At 34.9% G+C, this 24562-nt stretch overlaps 1 protein-coding gene across 3 annotated transcripts in view; it reads left to right on the plus strand.

Moving 5' to 3' along the window:
• LOC150107462 (tRNA-uridine aminocarboxypropyltransferase 1) overlaps window positions 1–24562 on the plus strand; it is a 90853-nt gene that overhangs the window by 17574 nt on the left and 48717 nt on the right. For all 3 annotated transcript variants that reach the window (XR_016548196.1, XM_090391311.1, XM_090391310.1), the window contains exons 2-3: window positions 7848–8085; window positions 19802–19939. Coding sequence is in view for 2 of the 3 variants with exons in the window: in XM_090391311.1 (XP_090247437.1) it covers window positions 7852–8085; window positions 19802–19939 (372 nt within the window). In the remaining variant the exon portion in view is untranslated. The remainder of the gene's footprint in view (window positions 1–7847; window positions 8086–19801; window positions 19940–24562) is intronic.

Here is a 24562-nt window from a genome sequence, read left to right on the forward strand (position 1 = left end):
ATAAACTCCAAACTTAAAATCAGGATCATCCAAATATATGCTCCCACCTCATCCCACACTGATGAAGAGATAGAAGCATTTTATGACTCACTGCAGCACACTCTAGACAAAAAAAGAAATAGCAATCAAAACTTTACTTTAGTAATGGGTGATTTTAATGCCAAAGTAGGTCATCCTATTCACCAAATAGACACAATAGGACCATATGTATATAGTACAAGCAGCAATTCAGGAATGGCTCTTACAGAATTCTCTATTAGTAACAAGCTTTACATTATGAATACATTTTTTAAGAAAGCCCTCAAAAGAAAATGGACATGGAGAAGTCCAAATGGAGAAATAAAAAAATGAAATAGATTATATACTGTGTAACAATAAAGAAATAGCTTAAGATACATCAGTACTAAATCAAGTAAAAACAGGAAGTGACCACCAACTGGTGAGAACCAAAATTAAAATAAACCCCAAATTGGAAAGAATAAAATGGCTAAACAACAAAAAATCAAGAAGTTTTGACTTAAAACCTATTGAAAACAAGAAGAAGGATTACGAAGAAAAACCCAATCAAAAATTAGACTTAATAAATATATTTGAAGAAGACAAATAAAATAAGCAGAAACCTTACGGAAGTAATAATCTTAGCAGCCAATAAATTCAAGAGCAACAAACAACAAAAAGACCATAAACTTTCAGAGGAAACCTTACAACTACTAAAAAAGAGACAAAATATGAAACAAGACAAAAACTTAATTTCTAAAATAGAATATGCAGAACTATGCAAAACAATAAGGAAAAAGATAAGAAATGAAATAAGATCTTATAAACAAAAAAAAAATAAACGAAACAATTGAAAACAGTAAAAAATATGAAAATACTAAGAAAACATTTATCAGTTGGCAAAAGTCAAATAACTACAATAAAAGACAGAATGGAACTATAATAAGGAACCAAGAACAAATCCTAAGCAGGCTAGAAGAATTTTATAAAGAACTCTATAGTGATCCTTCAATAGATAAATCAAATATAAATAACTCTTCTCCATTGCATATAGAATTCATCCCCCCATTCACTTCAGATGAAATAAAACAAGCATTAAAACAAATGAAAAATATCCTAGTGAAGACCTAATTCACACAGAATTAATTAAATGGGAAAGAAATAATATCATTCACCATGTCACAAACTTATTAAATTTATGTCTAGAAGAGGAGAAGATACCATAAAACTGGAAAAATGCTACTCTGATACTGTTATTTAAAAAAGGGGACATATAAGAAGAAAAGAACTAGACCAATTAGTATTTTCTCCAATCTGTACAAAATTCTCACAAAAGTAAATTAAATGCTTATGAAAAAGCATTAGATTCCATCAAAACTAATGCAATAATCAAAGCACTCAGGGAGTTACTGGAAAATATACTTCCTCCAGGAAATATACCACACTGCAACAGCAACAATCCAACTTCACACAAGTAGCAATAAAATATCAATTGAAAAAAGGCGTCTGACAAGGAGACTCTATCACCCAAAATCTTTACAGCAGTCCTTCAAGAAATATTTAGTAATATAAACTGGACAAACCTTGGTATAAAAATTAATAACAGAAACTTAACACACCTATATGCAGATGATATCATAATTTTTGCAAACACTCCAGAAGACCTTCATATAATGATGGAAGACCTATATCATTCGGTCTAAAAATAAAAGAGAAAAAACTAAAATAATGTTTAATCATTTTGTAACACTAAAAAACATAATAATGGAAAACAATTTCTTGGAAAGAGTCTCTTCATATACATACTTAGGTCATCTCATTGATTTAAACTGTGAAACTCCAAAAGGAAAAAAATAGGAGCAGTGCCAAGGGTATTTGACACTCGGGTGCAAACTTTTGCTGGCTGTCGCTTAAAAAAATAACTAAAAGAAATTGCATGTAGCATTTACTACAATAAATAAAATAACAATTTATGCTAACCAGAAGTTACATCTTATTTATTAAAAACACATAATACATAGTTTCATGTAGTTATTTTAACATTTTTTCAAAAACAAACAAAAAAAAAGAACAACAATTATTTCTTAATATAAACAAAGATTAATTGCACATGCCTTTATGTAAAATTTACTCGATATGATTTTTTTGTAGCAAAATCATTTATTATATTCTCCATATCTAAATTAGTAGCAATTTGATGTTCTATGCTAATACGACTTAAATTGTTGAGTCTATCCTGTATCATTGTACTGCGGAGATGATTTTTTTTATAATTTTCAGCTTTGAAAAGGATCTTTCGCCAATTACAACAGTCACAGGTATTGTTAAATAAATTCTTAGTGTTATTGACAAATTGGGGAAAACACTAAGAAGATCATTCGAAAATATATACTCAAGTACCGGAAATGCGTTCATATTCGGATTAAGATAGATTAAAATATTTTCTATTTCCTCACATGATTCCAAGGAGTTTATATCAGAATCTTTACCATCTGTCAATTTTATCTCCAAATCTTTATAATATTTTAATTTTTCTTTTTTCTCCATTGGTTTTAATAAATAAATGTCATTTAAAAATTAAAAAACATCATTATGTTCTTTCAGTAATGTAGATCTTTCATCAAGTTTTGAAATAGCTATATCAATTATAACTAAATAAAAATTGACTTTGAAATTTTGTTCTTGCAATTCAATAACTTCATCTTCACTTTCATACGAGAATGATCTTTTTGTTTTCAGAGGTCTGACTATTGGCATACATGGAAAAATTGGATCACAATCCACTGTATTTGTAATTTCGGTTGCTTCCCCTAACATATTTTTGAATGTCTCATCTGTTTTACAATCCTTTAAATAATTTTTTAGGTCTATCAACATTGTCATTATTGTAGACATAATTATGTCCAGATTTTGCATCAAATTATTTATGACATTAATTTTCAATAAGATTTGGTGCATATAACAAGAGAACATATGAATTTGAAAGGTTTAATTTTTAATCATAATGATTCAAGTTTGTTCCTTGTGTCACTATCTCTTGATTTATCTTGATATAAAATGCATAAAGCATCATATATTTTTTCTAAATTGTGCCTTAAAGCTCTTACAGCATCTTGACCATCTCGTATCACAAACTTTTTTAACAGTAAAACTTGGGCATTCCTCTTAAAATTTTCCAACGATAGGCTGATTTAGAAAAAAAATTATATATTTCCTGAATTAATGAAAAAAATTTGCTATTTCACGCAGAACACTTGCAGCATCATTTACAACTAGATTAAGCATATGAGCAGCACATGGTACGTAAAGCGCTCTCGGGTTTTTATCTAATATTCTCTTTTGGAGACCCTGATTTTTGCCCTTCATGTTTGCCCCGTTATCATTATCATATGCTTGAGCATAAATCGTAAAGATTTATATTTTCTGATTGCAAAAAATCTACAACAAAATTTGTTAAAACTTCACATGTTGAGTTAGTAATTGAATAAAATCCTAAAAAGTGTTCTCTGATTTCTATTTTCTTGTTGTCATTATCGAGGGAAACAAATCTTACAACAATACTTAATTTTCATGAGATGCGTCTGGAGTGGTGTCTAAAAATGATAGCGTAATATTTAATTTTAGCATTTTAACAATATTAGATTTTATTTTTTCTCCTATTATTGAAATTATTTCATTTTCCATTTTTTCGCCTAAATAATGTGGCATTTTGTTCTTATCGGTTTGTATTCAACTTATATGATCTGGCATTACATTATCGAATTTTGCTACAGTTTCTATTGATTAAAAAAAATTATCGTTGCTATTTTCAAAAAGTTTATTACTCTTACCTCTGAAAGCTAAATTTTGTCCAGTTAAAAATTGAACTGTATAAATAATCCTTTCTATTACCGATTTCCAACGATTTTTTTCTAGTTTTATTAATTGTTCATTTACTGCATCTATTGTATTATTATTTATAAATGACTTTTTTAAATCGATCCATGACTTGTAACATTTGATATGTGCTTCACTTTTTTCATGGCGTTCTAATGTTCTCGATAAATGTTGCCAATCGTAATAACCAATTGCATCATTGAACACGTTAATTTTATTGTTAAAAAGTTTACAAGGAAAACAATATACTGAATTTTTGCATTTAGAATACAACAACCAATTTCTGTGTATCTTTTCGTTATTACTTAATCGCTTATAGTAATAATCTGCTGAAAATGATCTGTTTTTTTTTTCATCTTTTGGAAAATCAATATCATATATTTGTTTTGGGAGGCAGACTCAGAGTGGTGATACTAAGCCAGAAGCAATAGAGAGGTCATATTTACCTATGGTGTCCGCAAGGAGATGTGCTTTGCATTATGGGAGATACAAAGACAAGGAGTGATGAGAGCTTGATCCACCTTTGCTACAAGTTGCCAAGGGATGTACCACCTTACCTCAGTCCTGAAGATATTTTCAGGTGCAAACTTTGTTTGCTTACACTTGGATAAAGGATTAAACTAAATTTATTATAGTCTAACCAAGTGCAAAATAAACTTCCAACATCTTTCTCTAAATCCAGAGTAATTTAATAATAAGATAGTACACCGGTTCTTAACTCGTATAGGTAAATATGACCTTTCTATTGCTTCTGGCTTAGTATCACCACTCTGGGTCTGCCTCCCACTGACGAGACCTCAATAAAGGTCGAAACCAGTCTGGGTAGTGGCCCTTCCCTTAATGCATGGTAGTATATATATCCACAAGGATATGTGCTTTGCATTATGGGAGATACTGAGACAAGGAGTGATGAGAGCTTGATCCACCTTTGCTGCAAGTTGCCAAGGGATGTACCACCTTACCTCAATCCTGAAGATATTTTCAGGCACAAACTTTGTTTGCTTATACTTGGATAAAGAATTAAACTAAGTTTATTATAGTCTAACCAAGTGCAAAATAAACTTCCTGTATGAATGGTGTTTGGAAGAAGCTGCTGAAAATACATAGTCATACATTCACAGGGTTTGACAAAATCAAAGCATTACAAGAAATTGGTGGCACAATAGCATTGCTAAAAGAGTTGGATGTTGAAAATGAAAAGTTAGAATAGTTAATGGAATGTGGAAGAAGAGCTCTTAAATGAAGACCTTGTACTGTAAATGTAGAAGCAGAAAACGTTGCAGTAGAAAAAAGACAAAAACAGAATGACAAGAAGCCAACCCCCCCCCCCCCAAAAAAAATGTTTACAGTGAAAAATGAAGTGAAAAAAAATTAGCAGAGGCACTGCTGTTACTAAAACAGTTTAATTGATTGAGGAAATGCATCCCAACATAGAGAGATTTAGCTAAGTGGTCAGAATGATGTGAGCACTTAGGATATTCTTCTGCAACTGTCATATTTAGTTTTATATCCCTTTTTATAGATGGATACTCTGAGAGTTATACTCCAGTAATCTGAAATTTGACCTGTAGTATGTAGTGTATCCACTATAAAATTTTCATAATATCACGCTTAAGCATTTTTGGTCTAATATCATCCTCTAGCTGCCTTTTCACACAGTTCACATTCTTCAAGTACTGATATATACTCTTGATTGCATTCTTCTTGAATGTTTCCTATCACCTTGCTGTCACTGCTTGTTTCATTTAGCAATCCTTCAAAGTAATTACTCCAGACATCTAGAATATATTTTTCATATCACATCATCTGTGATTGCTTTTATAGTATTCTTTCTTGTATTTCTAAAGCTTTTTCAATAATCTCCAAAACATTTTGCTACCTTCTTGATATTTATCATCTGTGTTGTTCCCAAAGTCTTCCCAATAATTTTGTTTAGCTTCTTTACATGTAGCTTAGCTGTCTTGCATTTTTCTCTGTATTCTTTTAGAACATCTGCCCACTAACCATTGTCTATCAAGGTTTACGATATGTGGGATAGTTCATCTTTGAGATCTTTATCTTCTGTAGTGATGCGAGAGGCCCTATTTTTAGCATATGTTTATGCTAAAAAAATACGATGCTTAGTTTTTGAGAAATGTGGTGCGAAGATGTGAAGTGCAGGTATCGACCTATGTTGGTTAGTTTGCGATAGACTGCAAGGCTGATATGTCCATCCATTTGTTTCTTAATTAAAGTATCCAGGAATGGTAACTGTTTGTCCTTCTCAAGTCCTAAAGTGAACTTTATTTTGTGATGGAAGGAGTTGATCTTGGTAAGAAAATCAAAAAGATCTTTTTCTGTGTTTTTCGATACAATAAAAATGTCACACTGTGGGTTTAGGGTCTAATTGAGACAAAATGTCATTTTCCAGTTTCTTCATAAAGAGATCTGCACAAGGGGGGGGGTAAAGAGGGCTGCCCATTGCGAGGCCTGTTAATTGTTCATAAATCATTCCATTCCATAAGAAAAAATTAGATTTTAGGCAATGATGGAAAAGAGTAGTATTATCTTGAGGGAAGAGGTTTCTCATAATGCTGATTACTTCTACTGGAACATTAGTAAATAAAAATATTACATCCAGGCTTGCAAGAATGCCTGTTTCGGAGATGAGATGTTCTTCAATTTATCAACAAAATGTTGTGAATTTTTTATGTATTAGGTATCCGAATTACGGATGTGTGCCTTAAGGAGACTTGCGAGGTGTTTCGATAATAAGTATGTAGGAGAATTAATTCCATCCACTATAGGGCGCAGCGATATTCCATTTTTATGCACTTTGGGAGAGCCATATAGTTGCTGCATTAGTGGATGTAATAATGACTTTAATCTTCGTTTTAAGTCTGTTGGCCAGCTGTCCATATTACATAACAAGTTGTTTGCTTCATTTTTTTCTTGTGGGGTCTGAATCTAAAACACGATAGGTAGATGTGTCAGAGCAAGTCTGTGATCTTTCTCTTGTAATTTCTGGTGTTTAAGACAACTGTAGAGATTCCTTTATCTGCTTTTAAGATAATATTTTCTCTATTTTTCTTCAAACTAAACATATCGCTTTTTTCTAAAGGTGTGATATTTGGGTTTGGAGCTCTTGAAAATGAGAGAATGATGGCTCCTTCCAGTCTGAGATCATTTGCTGTGGGTTTCGGTAATGATAAAACTGCCTTTTCTATGTTACATATGATGTCCACTTTAGGAATTTGGTCTGGGGCAATAGCAAAATTGAACCCTTTCTTTAGTATACTAACTTCTGGTTTTGTTAAAACGTGGTTGGAGAAATTGAAAATTACTGTGTTATCTGGCAAATTAGGTCTTGACTTATAACTGTTTTCATAAAGAGCATTGAATTTTTCAATTTGGCTTTTTTTGCTGATAGAAAAGGCCTTGCGAAAACTATTATTTATCATTTTGTCTAAAAGTGACCATAGGTTGTGGTCTATATTTTTGGAGATGTCTTCGCATATTTGATAGCATTTCATATCTACTTTGCTTAATTCAAATCTAACATGTTGTATACACTCATGTAAAAGTGCCAAGGATGTTTTGAAATATTACTATTATTACAGGCGACTCCAGGGAGTCCTCAAGACTCATCATCGAAATATTTGTTTAGCCCTTCGTGAATGGAACCATTCTTTCATAATGAGAAACATTATGAATAATGGTACATACCTAGGTTTCAAAATTCAGTATTTCTAATATTAATTCAGTATTTCTAAAATTGACTAATTTTTAAGGATTAATCAGTTAAATACACTGTATCTTGAAATAAATGATTTTATGCACTGTGATTATGATGTTTCGATATGCTTGCTCAATACTCAGCACATTTACCGAGGCTTTGCTGCAGAATAAACATGCTTTATAACATAAATAAAAAAGTAGATTAATTGTTTTTAAAATATTATTACAGTAATATTGGATTTTATTTTTCATTTCAGACACATGGCAAATTTATGTTCATTGGAAACTTCAACTGTTAGACATCATATTGAATCTAGTTGTCTCTTCAGTGATGTTTGTGATCCTATGTCTTATTTTAAAATTGATTCATCAGATTTTTTGAATGACCTTGTAGACAGAAGTGTGTGCCCTCGTTGTAAAAAATCTCGGCGTTACTATTGTTATACTTGCTATATCCCAATGAATGGAATAAAAAATAGTATTCCGCAACTTAAGGTAGGATACTTCCGGTCTCAGTTTAATGAAATCATAATAAAATTAAGAAGCAATATTTATGTAAAATGTTTTATTTCAGCATATAGACATTACTTCAGTTATAGTGTGTGCTTGATTTCATTAAACTGAAATCAAATACGAGTTCAGTTTAGTTTAATGAAAGAAGCATATGATTGCCTATTCCAAATTGTCTGCTTTGTTCATTTGATATTTTGTAGTGACTAAGGCAAAATATTGGCTTAATTATCCTCAGACATGTGTTTCTTCTGCTAAACAAAAATGTAAATGAACGTGAGGATTGGACATTAGTCAAAAGTCCTTTCATTTCTCCACATTCTTTATTGGATATATGGTCTCCTGTCAGGTATCTAGCATTGGTTTTTAAGCAGTCCACTATTTCCTGACATTGCATAAGACTTATGTATTAAACCTGCATGTAGTAGTTAATCTGTAAGTCTTTTATAATGAATGCTGTAAACCCTCCAACATTTTGAGAGAAGATATACTTGTGGCAGATTATTAAATTAAATAATTATTGATAAAAAAAAGTTAGAAAGTATCCAGAAGAAAACCAATTATGCACATCTTTGAGTACTAGAGGTATAAAAAAAAAAAAAAACTAATTAGAAACATGAAATGTGGAAAGGCTACTGAATTATATGATTTTCAGTCAGAAATCATGATTTTGAAGGTTTCAAATGAGTCAGTGTGCAGAAGGAATGGTGTGGAGTTTATAAATGTATGGAGTGAGTATGATGGAAGGAAGGATTTGTATATGGTAGATGACTTACATTTGAATGATCAGGAGTCTTGAGAAAGTATTGTTCCATGAGAGTTAAGAAGTGCAGGCTCAGGGAAATTAGAATGTTTAAGGGGAATGCAGGTGAGTGTTGGTCAAGACAACGTAGAACTTAATAAATGGGAGAGTAATCATGTGATGCTGAATATAGCACTCCTGGTTCTTAATTTTAGTGGACTATTAGTACAAGGTGTAAGGGAGATTGTGGGATAAAGAGGGGGGTATTGCAGTTTATGTACACTAATGCCAGAAGTATTTGAAATAGGAGTGAGGAGCTTTTGGCATTGGTGACTGAGGATTGATAGTCTTGGTTGACTGTGCAATTTTGAATGGTTGTTTGGCATTCCAAATTGCATCTATGATGTAAAAGATTATGTAAAATCCTGTTGAATTATGTGATTTTCAATCACACAATTCAACAGGATTTAATAAATAAATGGTTACTGGTTTATGGAGTGCTGTAGGATGATTTAACTTTCTTTGGACAAAGAATAACGGTTGCCAATTCAGTGTGTCAAAGGGGAGACATTGGGATTAAGAAGAAGAGGATGACCAATAAGGTACTGCAAGGTTCTGTACTTGGTCATTATTGTTTAATATTTGGGTTGATCTGGATAGCAATATGATTTATTAGTAATGGTGGAAAGTTAGAAAATGTTATAAGAGACTTGGTGAGGATATTTTTTTTATGTGATTCCCACTCATGAAAGTTGTGAGCCTATGTATGGTACATCAGCACTGTGAGTGGGCTGTGGATTTCTTATTTATTTTTATTAATTTATATATATATATTTTTTGCATTTTTTATTTTATACATAGCCTGAAAATCCTGCTCTAGAGACCAAACATGGAATTTTTTCAAGCCACTTCAGGCCTCCATTTCCACTACTTCCATCACTTAAAAGACATGGACACCCCAGGAGTCCATATAGTTGTCTTTTTATTAGTGTATTGATTAGATTTTACTGGCCTGACAACTGTTTAAAACTGTCGTAGTGTACTTTGAACATTTAAGTAGGGTAAGCCAAGGCAACTCCTTTGTCAAAGGTTGATTCTCATAAATTCTCTGGTAAAATTTAAGACTTATGTCTTTCATTTGGCTATAAAATTATAACAGATGTCTAATATTCTCATAGTCTTGCCAAATTAAAGTCTTTTAGGCTCTATATTTTAGTGTTATAAGAGACTTTCTGATATAGAAGCCTTGCAAGCATTTCTGGGAAAAAAAAAACTGTGTGAACTGACAATAAATGTTAGTTCAGTGTTGCTTATTTTAGGGCTATGTACTTTGTACTGAGCATGTTGTAGACAAACTATTATAGTAATGAAAATTACTACTAATGATCGATGAAGCTAGAAACTTGGGGGTCAATAAACAAGAATTAGATTTAAGGGACAGCATTGCTAAAGGCAATAAGTCATCAGATAACTGCAATGTTGATGAGAACACTAACTTGGTTACCTTCTAGAGGGTAACCAAGATGATGTTCTGCCTATAGTATTGTGCATATGAAGTCACATTGAGAGAATGCAGTCTTCAAATAGTTGGAAGAGTGAAGATATAGAGACATCAGTTGGTAAGGGGATCTTACTACATTGAAACAAATAAGATTTCACAGCTCATGACAGGAGGTGAGAGGAGAACTCTGAGTTATCCCTGAACTAATAGCAATGTCATTAGGAGACATATGAGATCCAGGGTTCTTCTCTTAATGTGTGGAGTGGGCTATCAGTGGATGTTGTGAGCACCTCTTTGTGAATGTTTTCAAAGAGAGTTATCATAGTTTTTTTATAAAGACGATGGCTCTCTTTTTTGGTATCTGTGAGAATTTTGGATTTAGCTTTTTCGTGCTAAGATTTTTGCAATACTGTTAAGGTTTACATTTCCTTTAGTTCTCTTTGAAGTGTTGGTGCCTCCCAGTTGATGGAGCAGTGACCAGACCTTGTGACTTGATCTGGTAAAGTTGAGGTTGTTCATTTCTTCATGCTAGTGAGCACTTCAGCTGTCATCCAAGGGCCTTAAGAGGGCAGAAGGATTGCCTGGATGGTTCAGTTGTTCATACTCTGTCAGAATACTAATACTTTCACTTGACCAGCATGGTGTATAGATCTTTCTAAATTTTATTGATGTGTTTCTTGCCAGCTGCTATGAGAAGTTTAGTGAATCTTCCGTAAGTTATCAACTGTAGGTGTAATTATGTTGATGTATTCATGTGTAGAGGCTTAAGTGCTGTGAGGACATTATGTTGGAGGTTTAATGGATTTTTTACAACACTCAGAAAGAATTAAATTAGAATTTAATACTCCTATATTTCGTCCTAGTCACTAGGACATCTACGGGGATTACAAAAACAATTAATGTAATATGCACACAAAAACTTACAATACTAAGCCCAACCACGTGGGTGACACTAAAGTCCTATCTAGGTGGAGCGCCCTCTATGAGCGGTAGTAGGTGGCCTGGAATGTAAGGTGGGACCTCTGGTGATGAGTGTTTCCCAAATCTTCGAAAGTTTAATGCAACCGTATTTGTTAAGATTTGGTTGGTTTCTGAGAGCTGCTGCTGCTTCTAAGAAAAGTCTCTCTTTCTTGAATTTGCTGTGGTGGAGCATGGTGGTTTTCTTCCATGATACTCTGTGGGTGGTGTCCAAAACATGGTCAGCCAAGCCTGAATGGCCATAGTTGTGTTTAACGATGTACGACTTGTGTTCCTCCAGGCGGATGGATGCTGATCTGCCTGTCTGTCCAAAGTACGCAAGCTTACAGGAACAGGGTACTTTGTAAACTCCAGGCAGAGAGAGAGGGGGGAGCTGATCTTTCGTAGAATGGATAAGGGTAGCAAGTTTGCAGTAGGGCTTATATGCTGTGTGTGGGTTATACTTTTTTAGTATCTTGGCTATTTTTTCCGAAGTGCCTCGGATGTAGGGTATGGTGATGGCATTTTTAAATTCTTGTTGACGAGAGGGACGGGGAATGGGGGAGGAATTAATTATTTTTTTGATACTGTGTTCACTGTAGCCATTGGAGAGGAAAGTTCTGTGTATGTGGTTAAGCTCAGTAGTGAGGGCAGTTCCACTGGAACAAAGATTGTGGGCTCTCTTGGTAAGGGTTTTAATGATGCCATATTGTTGTGAGGGGTGGTGGTGGGAGAGTTTGTGAATGTATTTCGAAAAACGAGTCATAGACTCAGCCCTACTCAAACCTTCTATCTGGCTAAGATATGTAGATGTGTGTTCTCCATTTGGCCTCATGGCCCAGACACGTTAGACTCCTTCCTCTGTCATCTCAATAGCCTACATCCAAGAATCCAGTTTACTATGGAAAAGGAAAAGAACAATTGTTTACCCTTCCTAGACACCTTAATCACGCGCCTGCCCAATGATACACTTGCCTTCACTGTATACAGAAAACCCACACACACAGGCAGATACATTCACAAACTCTCCCACCACCACCCCCTCACAACAATATGGCATCATTAAAACCCTTACCAAGAGAGCCCACAATCTTTGTTCCAGTGGAACCGCCCTCACTACTGAGCTTAACCACATACACAGAACTTTCCTCTCCAATGGCTACAGTGAACACAGTATCAAAAAAATAATTAATTCCTCCCCCATTTCCCGTCCCTCTCGTCAACAAGAATTTAAAAATGCCATCACCATACCCCACATCCGAGGCACTTCGGAAAAAATAGCCAAGATACTAAAAAAGTATAACCTACACACAGCATATAAGCCCTACCGCAAACTTGCTACCCTTATCCGTTCTACGAAAGATCAGCTCCCCCCTCTCTCTCTGCCTGGAGTTTACAAAGTACCCTGTTCCTGTAAGCTTGCGTACTTTGGACAGACAGGCAGATCAGCATCCATCCGCCTGGAGGAACACAAGTCGTACATCGTTAAACACAACTATGGCCATTCAGGCTTGGCTGACCATGTTTTGGACACCACCCACAGAGTATCATGGAAGAAAACCACCATGCTCCACCACAGCAAATTCAAGAAAGAGAGACTATTCTTAGAAGCAGCAGCAGCTCTCAGAAACCAACCAAATCTTAACAAATACGGTTGCATTAAGCTTCCGAAGATTTGGGAAACACTCATTACCAGAGGTCCCACCTTACATTCCAGGCCACCTACTACCGCCCATAGAGGGCGCTCCACCTAGATAGGACTTTAGTGTCACCCACGTGGTTGGGCTTAGTATTGTAAGTTTTTGTGTGCATGTTACATTAATTGTTTTTGTAATCCCTGTAGATGTCCTAGTGACTAGGGCGAAATATAGGAGTATTAAATTCTAATTTAATTCTTTCTGAGTGTTGTAAAAAATCCATTAAACCTCCAACATAATGTTGATGTATTCAATTCAGTAAATTTTGGTCAGTTTTTCCTGCAATTCTATCTGGATATTTGGAAGCTGTTCATTACGTGGGTTATTAGTCCTACAGTAATTAGAGAGTGCCTGCTGGCTGTGGAGAAAAGGAGGCAGTACGTGTTTTCTTATCATGTCCTACATCTACAACAACCTCCACTCCAATAGCTCTAAATGAAATTGATGCAGCCCTCAAATTAACTAAAACAAGTAAAGCTCCTGGCATTGATGTTATTCTTCCAGACTTCTGACCTGAGAGAAAAATCCTGCCTGTCTAATTTCTTGTTCTCAATAATAAATGATGAACAACTCCCAAATGTTTGGCAAAAATCAAAAATAATAGCATTGCCAAATCCCAATAAGTCAGCTGATTACCCCAACAACTACCAACCTAAGCATTGCTTACTTCTTACAAACTCTGAAAGAATTATCCTTTCTAGGATTTCTACGAAGATAGAAGGCATCTAACCCATTAAACAGGTTAGGTTTAGATTTGGTCGAAGCTGCTGCAACAAAGTTCTTGCTCTTACAACCCACACAATCTAGCATCGGCTTATGACACCATACAGAAGAAAAGTTTACTGTATAAAATAGCCAAACTAATCAGTTGCCAAAAAACTCAAAAATTACTAGAAGGAATGCTCTTTAATAGGAAAATAAATGTTCATCTGAATTCACAAAAAAAAAGCAGAAGATTTATCCTGCAGGATGGATTGCCAGAAGGATCCCCCCCCACCCTGCTTTAACTTTCTTCGACCTGTACACAAGCAACATCCTTCTGACAACTAGTCGAAAGTTTATCTATGCTGATGACATAGCAATCACCACCCAAGACAGTACATTCCAAAGCCTTGAGGAAATGCTGAGCTAAGATCTGAGATCACTGCAAAACTAATTTCAAAGCTGGGGCTACCTCCTGGCCTCAGCAAAACTGTTTCAGCTTTTCACCTAAATAACAATGAGGATTACAGAAAACAAAATAAACTTCTGCAAAAGGACTTTATTTCATGAAAGCAACCTTTGCTATCTTGATGTCACACTTGACCATAGCCTAACATCACAAAAACATTTGGAAAAATCTAAGTTAAAGATATCTTCTAAGAACAACAGCATTCACAGGCATAACTTGAGGTTGTAATGCCTCGACCATTAGAACAGCAGTCCTGTCTCTAATATTCAGATAATTAACATACATTTTGTGTGTGATATACATTTTATACATACATACATACATACACTGATTTATTATATTACATACACTTATATATGTTATATATATATTACATTGCATTACATATTACATTCACTGATTTATCTCTTTATAACTATTTATTTATTTATTAATATCCTGTGTAATGCTGTGACTTGTGTCATGGCACACTATGACCTCTGCTGTCCTTGCACCATAAAAACCACAAATCAGTCAATCAATTAATCATTCCCTGTGGCAGAGTATTGTTTGCTAGTTAGAAGTTATCATACAACTCTCGTGGACACACAATTAAACATAATTGTGTGTGCACAGTATGACCTCTGCTGTCCTTGCACCATAAAACCACAAATCAGTCTATCAATCAATCCCTGTGGCAGAGTATTGTTTGCCAGTTTGGAGTTGATGTTGATGTTACCATACGACTCTGTTGGACACACAAATAAACATAACAATGTGAACCATTTCTGGTACCTCAAGATGATCGACTCCTCTCTCATGGTTACTTGTTCTTTCCCACATCACTCCTCCATGCTTCAGAAGAGAAGAAGAAGCTACCATTAAAGAAATAAATAAAATCAAAAATAATTTGAACCTTTCTATACATCAAGATATCTCCCCTCCTCCAACTTGCTCTCTTATCTCCTATCTAGCTTGTGGACATACCAGATGATGGTTCCACAGAACTTGTGCAAAAGACTCTGGGAATGAACTACAAACAAGTTCTCGATCACAGATCCAACTATCAAACCTCCAGGATTTAATTTACCTCAACACCTCTGAATCCAGCTAAACAGATTTAGGACCGGACAAGGCTGCTGTGCCCATTTATTACATCTGTGGGGAATTTTACAGTCATCCTTTTGCATGTGTGGTGCTGTGCATCATATCAGTGATGACAGTCCTCCCCCCTCCTCCCCTATTGAGGGGGGTATAACAAAATTAGTTTAATCCTTTATCCAAGTGTGAGCAAACAAAGTTTGCGCCTGAAAGTATCTTCAGGACTGGGGTAAGGTGGTACAACAATCATCATCATCAATTTTCATCATCAAAATATTGAGGGGGGGGGTGAGGCAGACGGCTTTCACCGTCTGCCTCACCCTCCCTATTCGCCATACCTGGCCCCCATCTGACTATTACCTATTTCCAAATTTAAAGAAACACTTGAAATGAACAAAATTTACCACAGATAATGAAGCCATATTATCTGCAGCTAGGACTGGTTTGTGCAACAAGGGCTAGAATTTTTTCTCAGAGGATTGCAAATGATGTTACAAGCAACTTTGTAACAAGCGTATAACACTTCGTGGGGAATATGTAGAATAATGTGTAAGTTACATGGCGCTACCTTAGTTCCTTCATGGTGATTATCACAACTTTTCAGCACACCCTCATACACTGGTTGACAAAGTGCCATAGGCTGTGTGGGTAAGTAGGATGCCCAAGAAGGGTAAACTCTCAAACTCTTCTTTTCCATTGTGAACTTGAATATGTTGATGTAGGAGAGCGGTTAGTTCATTTTCAGAATGAGGCCAAATGTAAATATATTATCTATATGTGATATAGATGATGAAGAAACACAGGTGTATGAGGAGGAGGTATTAGAGCTGTTGCACAAACTGAATAAGAATTCAGTAATAGGGGCTGATGGGATATCAGCATGGGTGCTAAAGGAGTGTTCAGCTGAACTGGATATTCCTTTAACCAGGCTATATATTTTGAGTCTCAGAACAGGGAAGATTCAGCAGGAGTGGAAAGAATGTATGGTAATCCCATTGCACAAGGGTGGTGTAAAGACCGATGTATCCAACTATTGACCAATCAGTATCTCGGGAGTGGTGGTGAAGATTTTGGAAAAGTTGGTCAGGGCTCGCATTCAGAAATGGGTTGACACAGAATATCTTTACTTCGCAATGAACTGCATGGGTTTCCTAAGGGAAGGTCATATTTGAGCAACTTGCTCACATTTTACAATAATGTTACTGTTAAGTTAGACAAGGGAAATGGATACATTATGATACTTTTGGATTTTGCTAAGGCTATTGGCAGAATACAGCATGGAAGACTGGTGCATAAATTGGAGAATATGGGTGTGCAGTATAAAATATTACCGTGGATAAGAGGATGGCTGACCGACAGATATCACAAAGGGGTATATGGGGGATGTGAGTCTGCAGAATTCAAGGTAACGAGTGGTGTATTACAAAGATCACTCCTTGATCCACTGTTATTCAATCTGTACATTAATGACATTGGGAAGTATTTGACTTAATGCTATTTGCTGATGATGCAAAGATATGTAGGATAATCAAGAATGCAGATGATGTACAATACTTACAGAATGATTTGAATAGCCTGGAATTGTGGGGATGGGGAAAATGGATGGCAGTTGAATGTCAGTAAACGTAAATTCATGCACTTTGGTATGATTAGATATTTAATGTTGTATTATATTGGTTGGATTATGCTAGAAGAAATTGATCAGGCTGGGAATCTTGGAAATATTAGTGGATAGGAAATTGAAGTTCAGGGGCCATGCAGCAAAGATTGCAAATATAACTCAAAAGATAATTGCAATGCTGAAACAAACTTGGACATGTAAAGATAAGGATGTCATTTTGCCTGTTTACAAGGCCTTGATAAGACCTCACTTGGACTATTGTATGCAGGTCTGGTCTCCTGGTTTCCATTGTGATTCTTATACAGTGGAGAGAGTGCAAAGGAATGTGTTTTATATATGATTAGGATTGTGGAATACTGATTATGAAGACAGACTGAGAATTTGTACACTGCATACACTAGCAAACAGGGGAAAGAGGAGTGATATGATTGAGACTTACAAACCTCTGTAAGGGTCATACAGAGTTTCCGTTGATGGAATTTTTTTTATTTAATGGTGGTGGGTGGGGAAATGACAAGAGGGCATCCTCAGAAGCTGAGAATGAATGCTGCTAAGAAGGGAGTGAGATCTAGATTTTTCTTTTGTAGAGTGGTGCATGATTAGAATGGACTGCCATTGGATGTTGTGTGTGCCAAGCAATGTGAATGAATTCAAGAACAAGTATGATAGCTGGTGCGTGTAGGATATGGCCTCGATGAGTCCCTAACTTCCTAGAGGTATCTCTTAATAATATAGTGAACCCAGAAGGAGGGCAAGGATGAATCTTTGAAAACAAAGTATCTTCTAGATGGTTTAAATAATTATTAGCCCCATGTAGGGATAGAGGGCTTCCCATGGCTGTAGCCCAATAATCTTATAACATCTTCAAATATCTTCACAACATCTGGAGGGAAATCATTATATAGAAAGCAAATAACATCAGCCAAGGAGATGTTAATGAACAGAGAAATGTCATAGCTGGCAAATATCAGAACTTTGTATTGAAATATCCTTGATTTTTTTTTTTTAATATTTTTTTAGAAATGTGTAGAGTGATATGTGCACTTGATAGTTGTGAAAGGAATTTAGCCAGTCTGTATGTAGGAGTGTCATAAGTTCATAATGGGTCTCACAAGGCTGATAACCGCTTTTGTGGAAGACCATACAAATGAGCCCTACCAAAATGAATGCTTAGGTTCTTCATTTCTTCACTGTTATACAGGATACAGATCACATTTATTTCTTAAGTAGATACATCTACTTGTGAAGAAATCAGAACGCAACCAAAACATAGATTAGACAACTGAATAATCTTCTATATATTATAACTAGTTATTTTACTGATAACTGCTTTTAATAACACTAATAATAATAATAATGATAATCATCATCATCATCATCCATGGTAGTACTTAGTCCTTCTAGGCCACAGCCTACCCAGATAAGCGTTGTAACCATAATTTTAGGATAATTTGGTTTAGTCTTATGCCTAAATATATAATTTTGTGTGTAAACTGTATGTGCTCTCTTGACCAGATTGCCTGGTTGTTGTTGGATGAAAAAGTCAAGTTTACAGGAGGGAAAAGTTCATCACCTCCATATGGGATTAGCTAATTCATCATCAGTTGAATAGCCTTGATAAAGATTCTTAGCATTCTATCAAACCCGGGTCGTTCTAAACAGAGGGTTTCATCAAAACTGACTGAACTACAAAGTGACAGCTGCTTTTATTTGGTGTATTTTTATGATCCTTCATGAATTTTTCAGAGAACATTAAATCCTTCTGTGAGCAAATTCTCACATTATATTTGACCATTCCTTCAAGACCATGTTATAGTTTTATTACAGTTTACTGATCATAACCTTTCCTATCAAAAGATTAAATTTAAGTCTTTGCCTGTGCATAACTTATTCGATGTCATGCAGTGTTTTGAACATTTTAAACTATATGAATGACAGATTAATCCTTATATTTCATAATTTTTTCATTATGCTGTTACATTATTCCCTCTCTTAACCATGTTCACACCAGAGGAACGAGAAAGCATTGTGTGATTTTTATGGTTCCAGAAAAAATTAATGATCCTAATAAAATTCTTGATGTAATAAATGTCATTCTAAATGTATTTATCAGCAGGTGATTAGGAATGAAATGTTTGTTACCAGACAATAGATTGGTTGTGCAAGCAGGTTCAAACATGGATGGACCGATGTTAGTGACTCACAAAGAAGTCTGATCATACATGAATTTCAAACTGTATGTGATGTTGATGTGCTTTTGGAACAGCAGAGAACTCATGCTAGTTAATTTTATAAAGAAATTACTAGGATTAATACTTTACATAAAATTCAGATATGTTGCATCTAAAGTGCTTCTGCTTTATGGTAATCAGCACCAAATTTGGTTCAAGAACACTGGGAGGAGGAAATCTTTCATCACCCTCCTTATATGAGAAGCTGTGTATTAATAAATGCTACTTGGTAGCATTCTTGGACCACAGAAATCACACTGCTTAGTTGTTCTCTTGAATATAGACAAGGGAGGTACCATGTTCTAAATGACATAATAGCAATTCATTATTTCTAGTCCAGAAACATTTATGAAGGATACACTAAACATTCACATTTCATTTGTATACATTGAAATACCCATAACACTGTTTATATAATGATGTGAAAAGCTTTTTGATTCATCCTTGTCATTTTCAGTTATGTAAAGTAGTTAAGGAGTGTCAGAAATTGTTTATATATCGGAGCAGACCTCTGCATTGCAGTGCAGAATAGAAGAATATATGCATGCTTATTCACAAATGTTTTTTTGGGAATAAACATGAATGTTCATAAGCATACAAGCAATATGAAAATAACAAGTAGTGAAAAACAAGTAGTTTTATGTTGCTTAATGAATAATAAACATTACTACTGTCCATAAACATTCCTCTCTTTGTTTTAGCTGCCACTTTCAGTTGATATTATTAAACATCCACGAGAAGTAGATGGGAAAAGTACTTCTGCTCATGCGGCTATTCTTGCACCAGAAGATGTGAACATTTATACTTATCCTGATATTCCCTGTTATGACAAAGATAAGGTAAAAAACAGAACTGAAAGTTTTATTTGTTTTATATTTTTAAAATATTTTGTATTTTCCAATATACAGCCAATATACAACCAAATAACTTCTTTCTGTTAATTATTGGTTGTGTGCCTGTTTTTACAAATAAAAATAAAGCATTATTAAAGCAAACTTTCAAGCTAGGCTTTCTAAAACCTAGACTATCTAACTGTCATTTATAAAGTTTCTAAACAAATTTATAAATGATAGTTAAGTCTTCTAAAAAGAGTCCTTCAGTTGTAGCCTGCCTGCATTTTTTGTAACCTCTCTTCATATTTGTCATTATAAATGCATATATTTTTAGATAGATAGCATTGGTTTCTCTTTGTGCTTAAACTGAGAATTATTGTGTGCATCCAATAGCCATGAGTTTGCTGCTTTGTGTCTTGGACTGTTAATAACTATGATGTTTTAAATTTTGAGTAATGACTGTACTTAAAGCAATTAATGAAAATAGATATGAATGCTATCCACATATTAAAAAAAATGGACTTTTATGCACTTTTTTTTTTTTGCTCAGGCATTTCTTTGTCATATTTAGTCATTATCAAATTCCTGCCATGTACCCTCAAGGGGAGTACAGGATATGATAGTACTACATGAAAAATTTATATCATTACTAACTTCCTATCTACAATTTTTCTCCAAATCAGTCTGTTACTTGTCAAGACCCCAGCATTATCAGATCTTATATTTCTATCGTCTAAGGCACTTTGTACCGTATCAATCCATCTATATCTTGGTCTTCCTCTGGGTCGTTTTCCTGCCAACTTGGCAGAGAACACTTGTTTTGCTAATCTTTCTTCGCTCATTCTGTTTAAGTGACCATACCACCTGAGATTAGCTCTGCTAACGCATTCCTGGATGCTGACAATGTCAAGTTCTTTCCTAACATCCTCGTTTTTTATATGATATAGCCATTGATGCCATCTGTTCATGCCTCTAATCTTTCTCAGGACTCTCATATCTGCGGTCTCTAGTCTCTGGTCAAGTGTTTTACTTCTGATCCAGCTCTCAGATCCATAAGTTAAAACTGGTTTGAACACTGTCTTGTATATAGCTAATGTAGTGCTCTGACTAATTTCTCTTTTATTCCATATGAATTTATTCAGTTGACTTCCTACCATACCAGCTTTGTTGATTCTGTTGTCTATTTCCATATTTAATTTACCATCTTCACTAAAAATCGTGTAGCTGAAAAGTAGCTGAAATGTTTTACTTGTTCCACAGGTTCTCCGTTCACAACGCAGTTGACATTTTCAATGATTCTGCCTATTTTCATTGTTTTTGCCTTTTTATTGCTGACCTTCATACCATATCTATTATAACAGTTATTCAATTTAGTCAGGGAATCTTGCAGACTTGTAGCAGATTTATTTAGAAGTATAACATCATCTGCATAAAGCAAAGAGCTGACATTAACATCTCCAATTTTGATATCAGGTTTATACCACTTTCCTTCATAATATGATCCATATAGATAATGAATAACAGAGGAGATATGGTAAATCTGGTGTGAGACAAGGATGTACATTATCTCACACCAGATTTACCATTAAACCATCTTCCTGTACTTCCTTCAGTCCTAACTGCTGATTTACAATTCAAATAAAGACTAAGTATGGCATGATAAAATGCCCCATTGACACCATATAACTGTAGCGTATTGAATGGCTTCTCTCTTGGCACCTTGTCATATGCCTTTTCCAGATCGACAAAACTTAAATACAGATCTTTGTTATATTCCAATGGTTTCTCCACTATTTGTTGTAAAGTGAAGATCTGATCCTGACAGCCTCTATTTGGCCTGAATCCAGCTTGTTCTTCACCAAGCTTTTCTTCGACAATTCTTCTCAACGTTTCTCAAGTATACTAGCATAAATTTTACCAGGAACACTCAGTAGGGAAATACCTCTGTAATTCTCACGTTCAGTTTTATTTCCCTTTTTATATATGGGTACTATGAGAGCTCTACTCCAATCATCGGGAATTCGGCCCTCTGTCCACACTTTCTGAACTATGCAGTGCAGCCACTGTAAGACTTTTATACCACATACTTAAGCATTTCTGGTCAAATATCATCTACTCCTGCTGCCTTTCCACATTTCAAGCCTTTCATGGCTTTTTCTACTTCAAGTGTGGATATGTATTCCTGACTGTATGCCTGTTGAGTGTTTTTTACCACTGTACTATCACTGCTTGTTTCATTTAGCAATTTTTCGAAGTAATTACTCCATACTTCAAGGATATCTTTTTCTCCTGTTTTCATGTCACCTTTATCATCTCTAATTCCTTTTACAGCACTCTTTCCTCCATTTCTGAGCTTCTTCAACAACCTCCAGAATATTTTGCCACTTCTTGATATTTATTTTCTATGTTCTTGCCAAAGTTCTCCCATGAATTTTGTTTAGCTAGTTTTACACAGTGTTTAGCTTTCTTACATTTGTCTCTGTATTCTCTAAGAGCACAAAGCACAAGCTGACTTATTTGCCAGGTATTTTTGATATTCTTTCTTCTTTTCCTTCACTGCTTCTTTTACTTCCTGTGTCCACCATGGAGTTCTGATTTTTCTATCCTTGCAGACAACCTCACCTCATGCCTCTCTGGCCTGAATCAATCAGGGTTTTCTTCAAGGTTTGATTCCTGTTCTCAAACTCTCATTTTTTTCTTCAATAATCTTTGTGTATTTTAGTCTACCGTTAACATCTGAGAGCTGCTCAACTTTTATTCGCTTTAAAACTTTCTTACATGTTATTTTTTTCAATATGAAATTCGATTTTATCCTGCTCAAGACTTAAATAGTGATCACTTCTAATTTCAAAAATCCTCTGTACACTCTGGTGTCCTGCACCAGGGAGAAAACATCACTATCAACAATAACATAGTCAATGAGACTTTTCTTATTCCTTGCCTCTTCTCTCCATGTGAATTTGTGCACATTTTTATGTTGGAACATGGTGTTAGTAATAACCAGTCCATGTCCTGAGCAGAAATCCAACAGGTATTTGCCATTATTATTAGCTTTGCTCTTTTCTCCAAATTTTCCCAAAATATTTTTATGTCTTACAATCATTTCCTACTCTGCTATTTAGATCCCCAACAAGGACCAACTTTTCCTTTATCACTCTTTTAAATATAATGAAATTAAATGACAGTAATGAAATAAGCTTTCATGCTGATTAATCACTAATATAGCTCTTGAACCATTAACATTACATAAATATTATATTTCAGAACACATTTTAATTTTCTTCTGTTAATCTGTATAAGTAGAGGTGAAATTAATGACATGAACAATTATCCAATACCATAAAATTTTTATCCACATTTCATAGCATGTGCAGTATATTCTCAATACTGCAATATCAGCGATTCATTAGAGCAGTGTCTGCGCGGTTAGCCTAGTGGCTGTGTGCTTCGTAACCATATGACTGGGGAAGGAGTGTCCCAGGTTCAATTCCCGTCGAAGATGTGAGGAATTTGAGGATCTTCCTCAGCCATAGCCAAGTTAACTGGTCTTGGGCAGTAGGATTTTTTCCCAGTTTATCTGGGGTTTTTCATCCCACAAGCAGGCAAACCGGCCCCGTGAACACACGGATTTACAGCCATAAATACTTAACCCCCCACGAGGGGGCTCAACTCGTCCCAATAGGGATGGGGGAGAAAAAGGGAGGAAACTCCATATGAATAAATAAATAAATTAGGGTAGCATGGTAAATTTTAGTATTAAATGAACATGGATATTTCTGTGGTTTAGCAAATCTTCATGTAGTTTCTGATAGTGAGACTACATGTTTCTAAACATAAAACAGGTTTATTAAAATAAACAATATAACCAATCAAGTTTAGTAAGTTGTTGGACTTACATCATCAGGAGTACAAGACTTGCATAAAAAAAGACTAGAAAAAGAAATTAATTACACACAACAGATATTATCATAACTTCAAAACTAGTGCATATAAACAAAGTGATCAGATAAAAAAAAAACATTGTATTAACTAACATGTAAGTGTTGGAACAATACTAGTTGTTGCTGTCACATTCTGTGGCATAACACGTGTCGTATCCTGGTTCCATGATTATTAGATTTTTGATGAATGCAGACCAAACCTGGTGTAGGATTAAACCTTGGTTTTTGTTATGTTGTGTGGGAATACACAGCATTTCTGAGTCTTCTTTAAATTTTCTTATAAAACAATCATGATCAATATATTGCATTTCTGTTTCCTGTCAAACTACTTGGCAGCCTGTATTAGTTGTGTGGATGGGTAATTCCTGATCCGCTTTTTTTTTCCCTCAACATTTTTTGCATGTTCAGACATACCTCTCTCCAGACTATCCCACCTGGCCTATGTGGCAAATGTCACAAGACCAATGAATTGTGTATACTCCTGTTCTTCTTTATGAGAGGATGTGAAGGTTTTGGTGGATGTTAGAACTTCAAAATCTTATACAATGGCAATTCCCCCCCCCCCCCCCCAAAAAAAAAAAAAAACGCTTTAACATCGTAATCATGAAGCAACATTGCAACTTTGTTCATAACATTCTTGATGTAAAGTAATATAATTGCATTTTTGAAATCCTATTTATTTGAAGCA

Source organism: Typopeltis vanoorti, chromosome 4, assembly GCF_054136105.1.
Source record: "Typopeltis vanoorti isolate ZY-2024b chromosome 4, IOZ_Tvanoo_1.0, whole genome shotgun sequence".
Taxonomy (NCBI): Eukaryota; Metazoa; Arthropoda; class Arachnida; order Uropygi; family Thelyphonidae; genus Typopeltis; species Typopeltis vanoorti.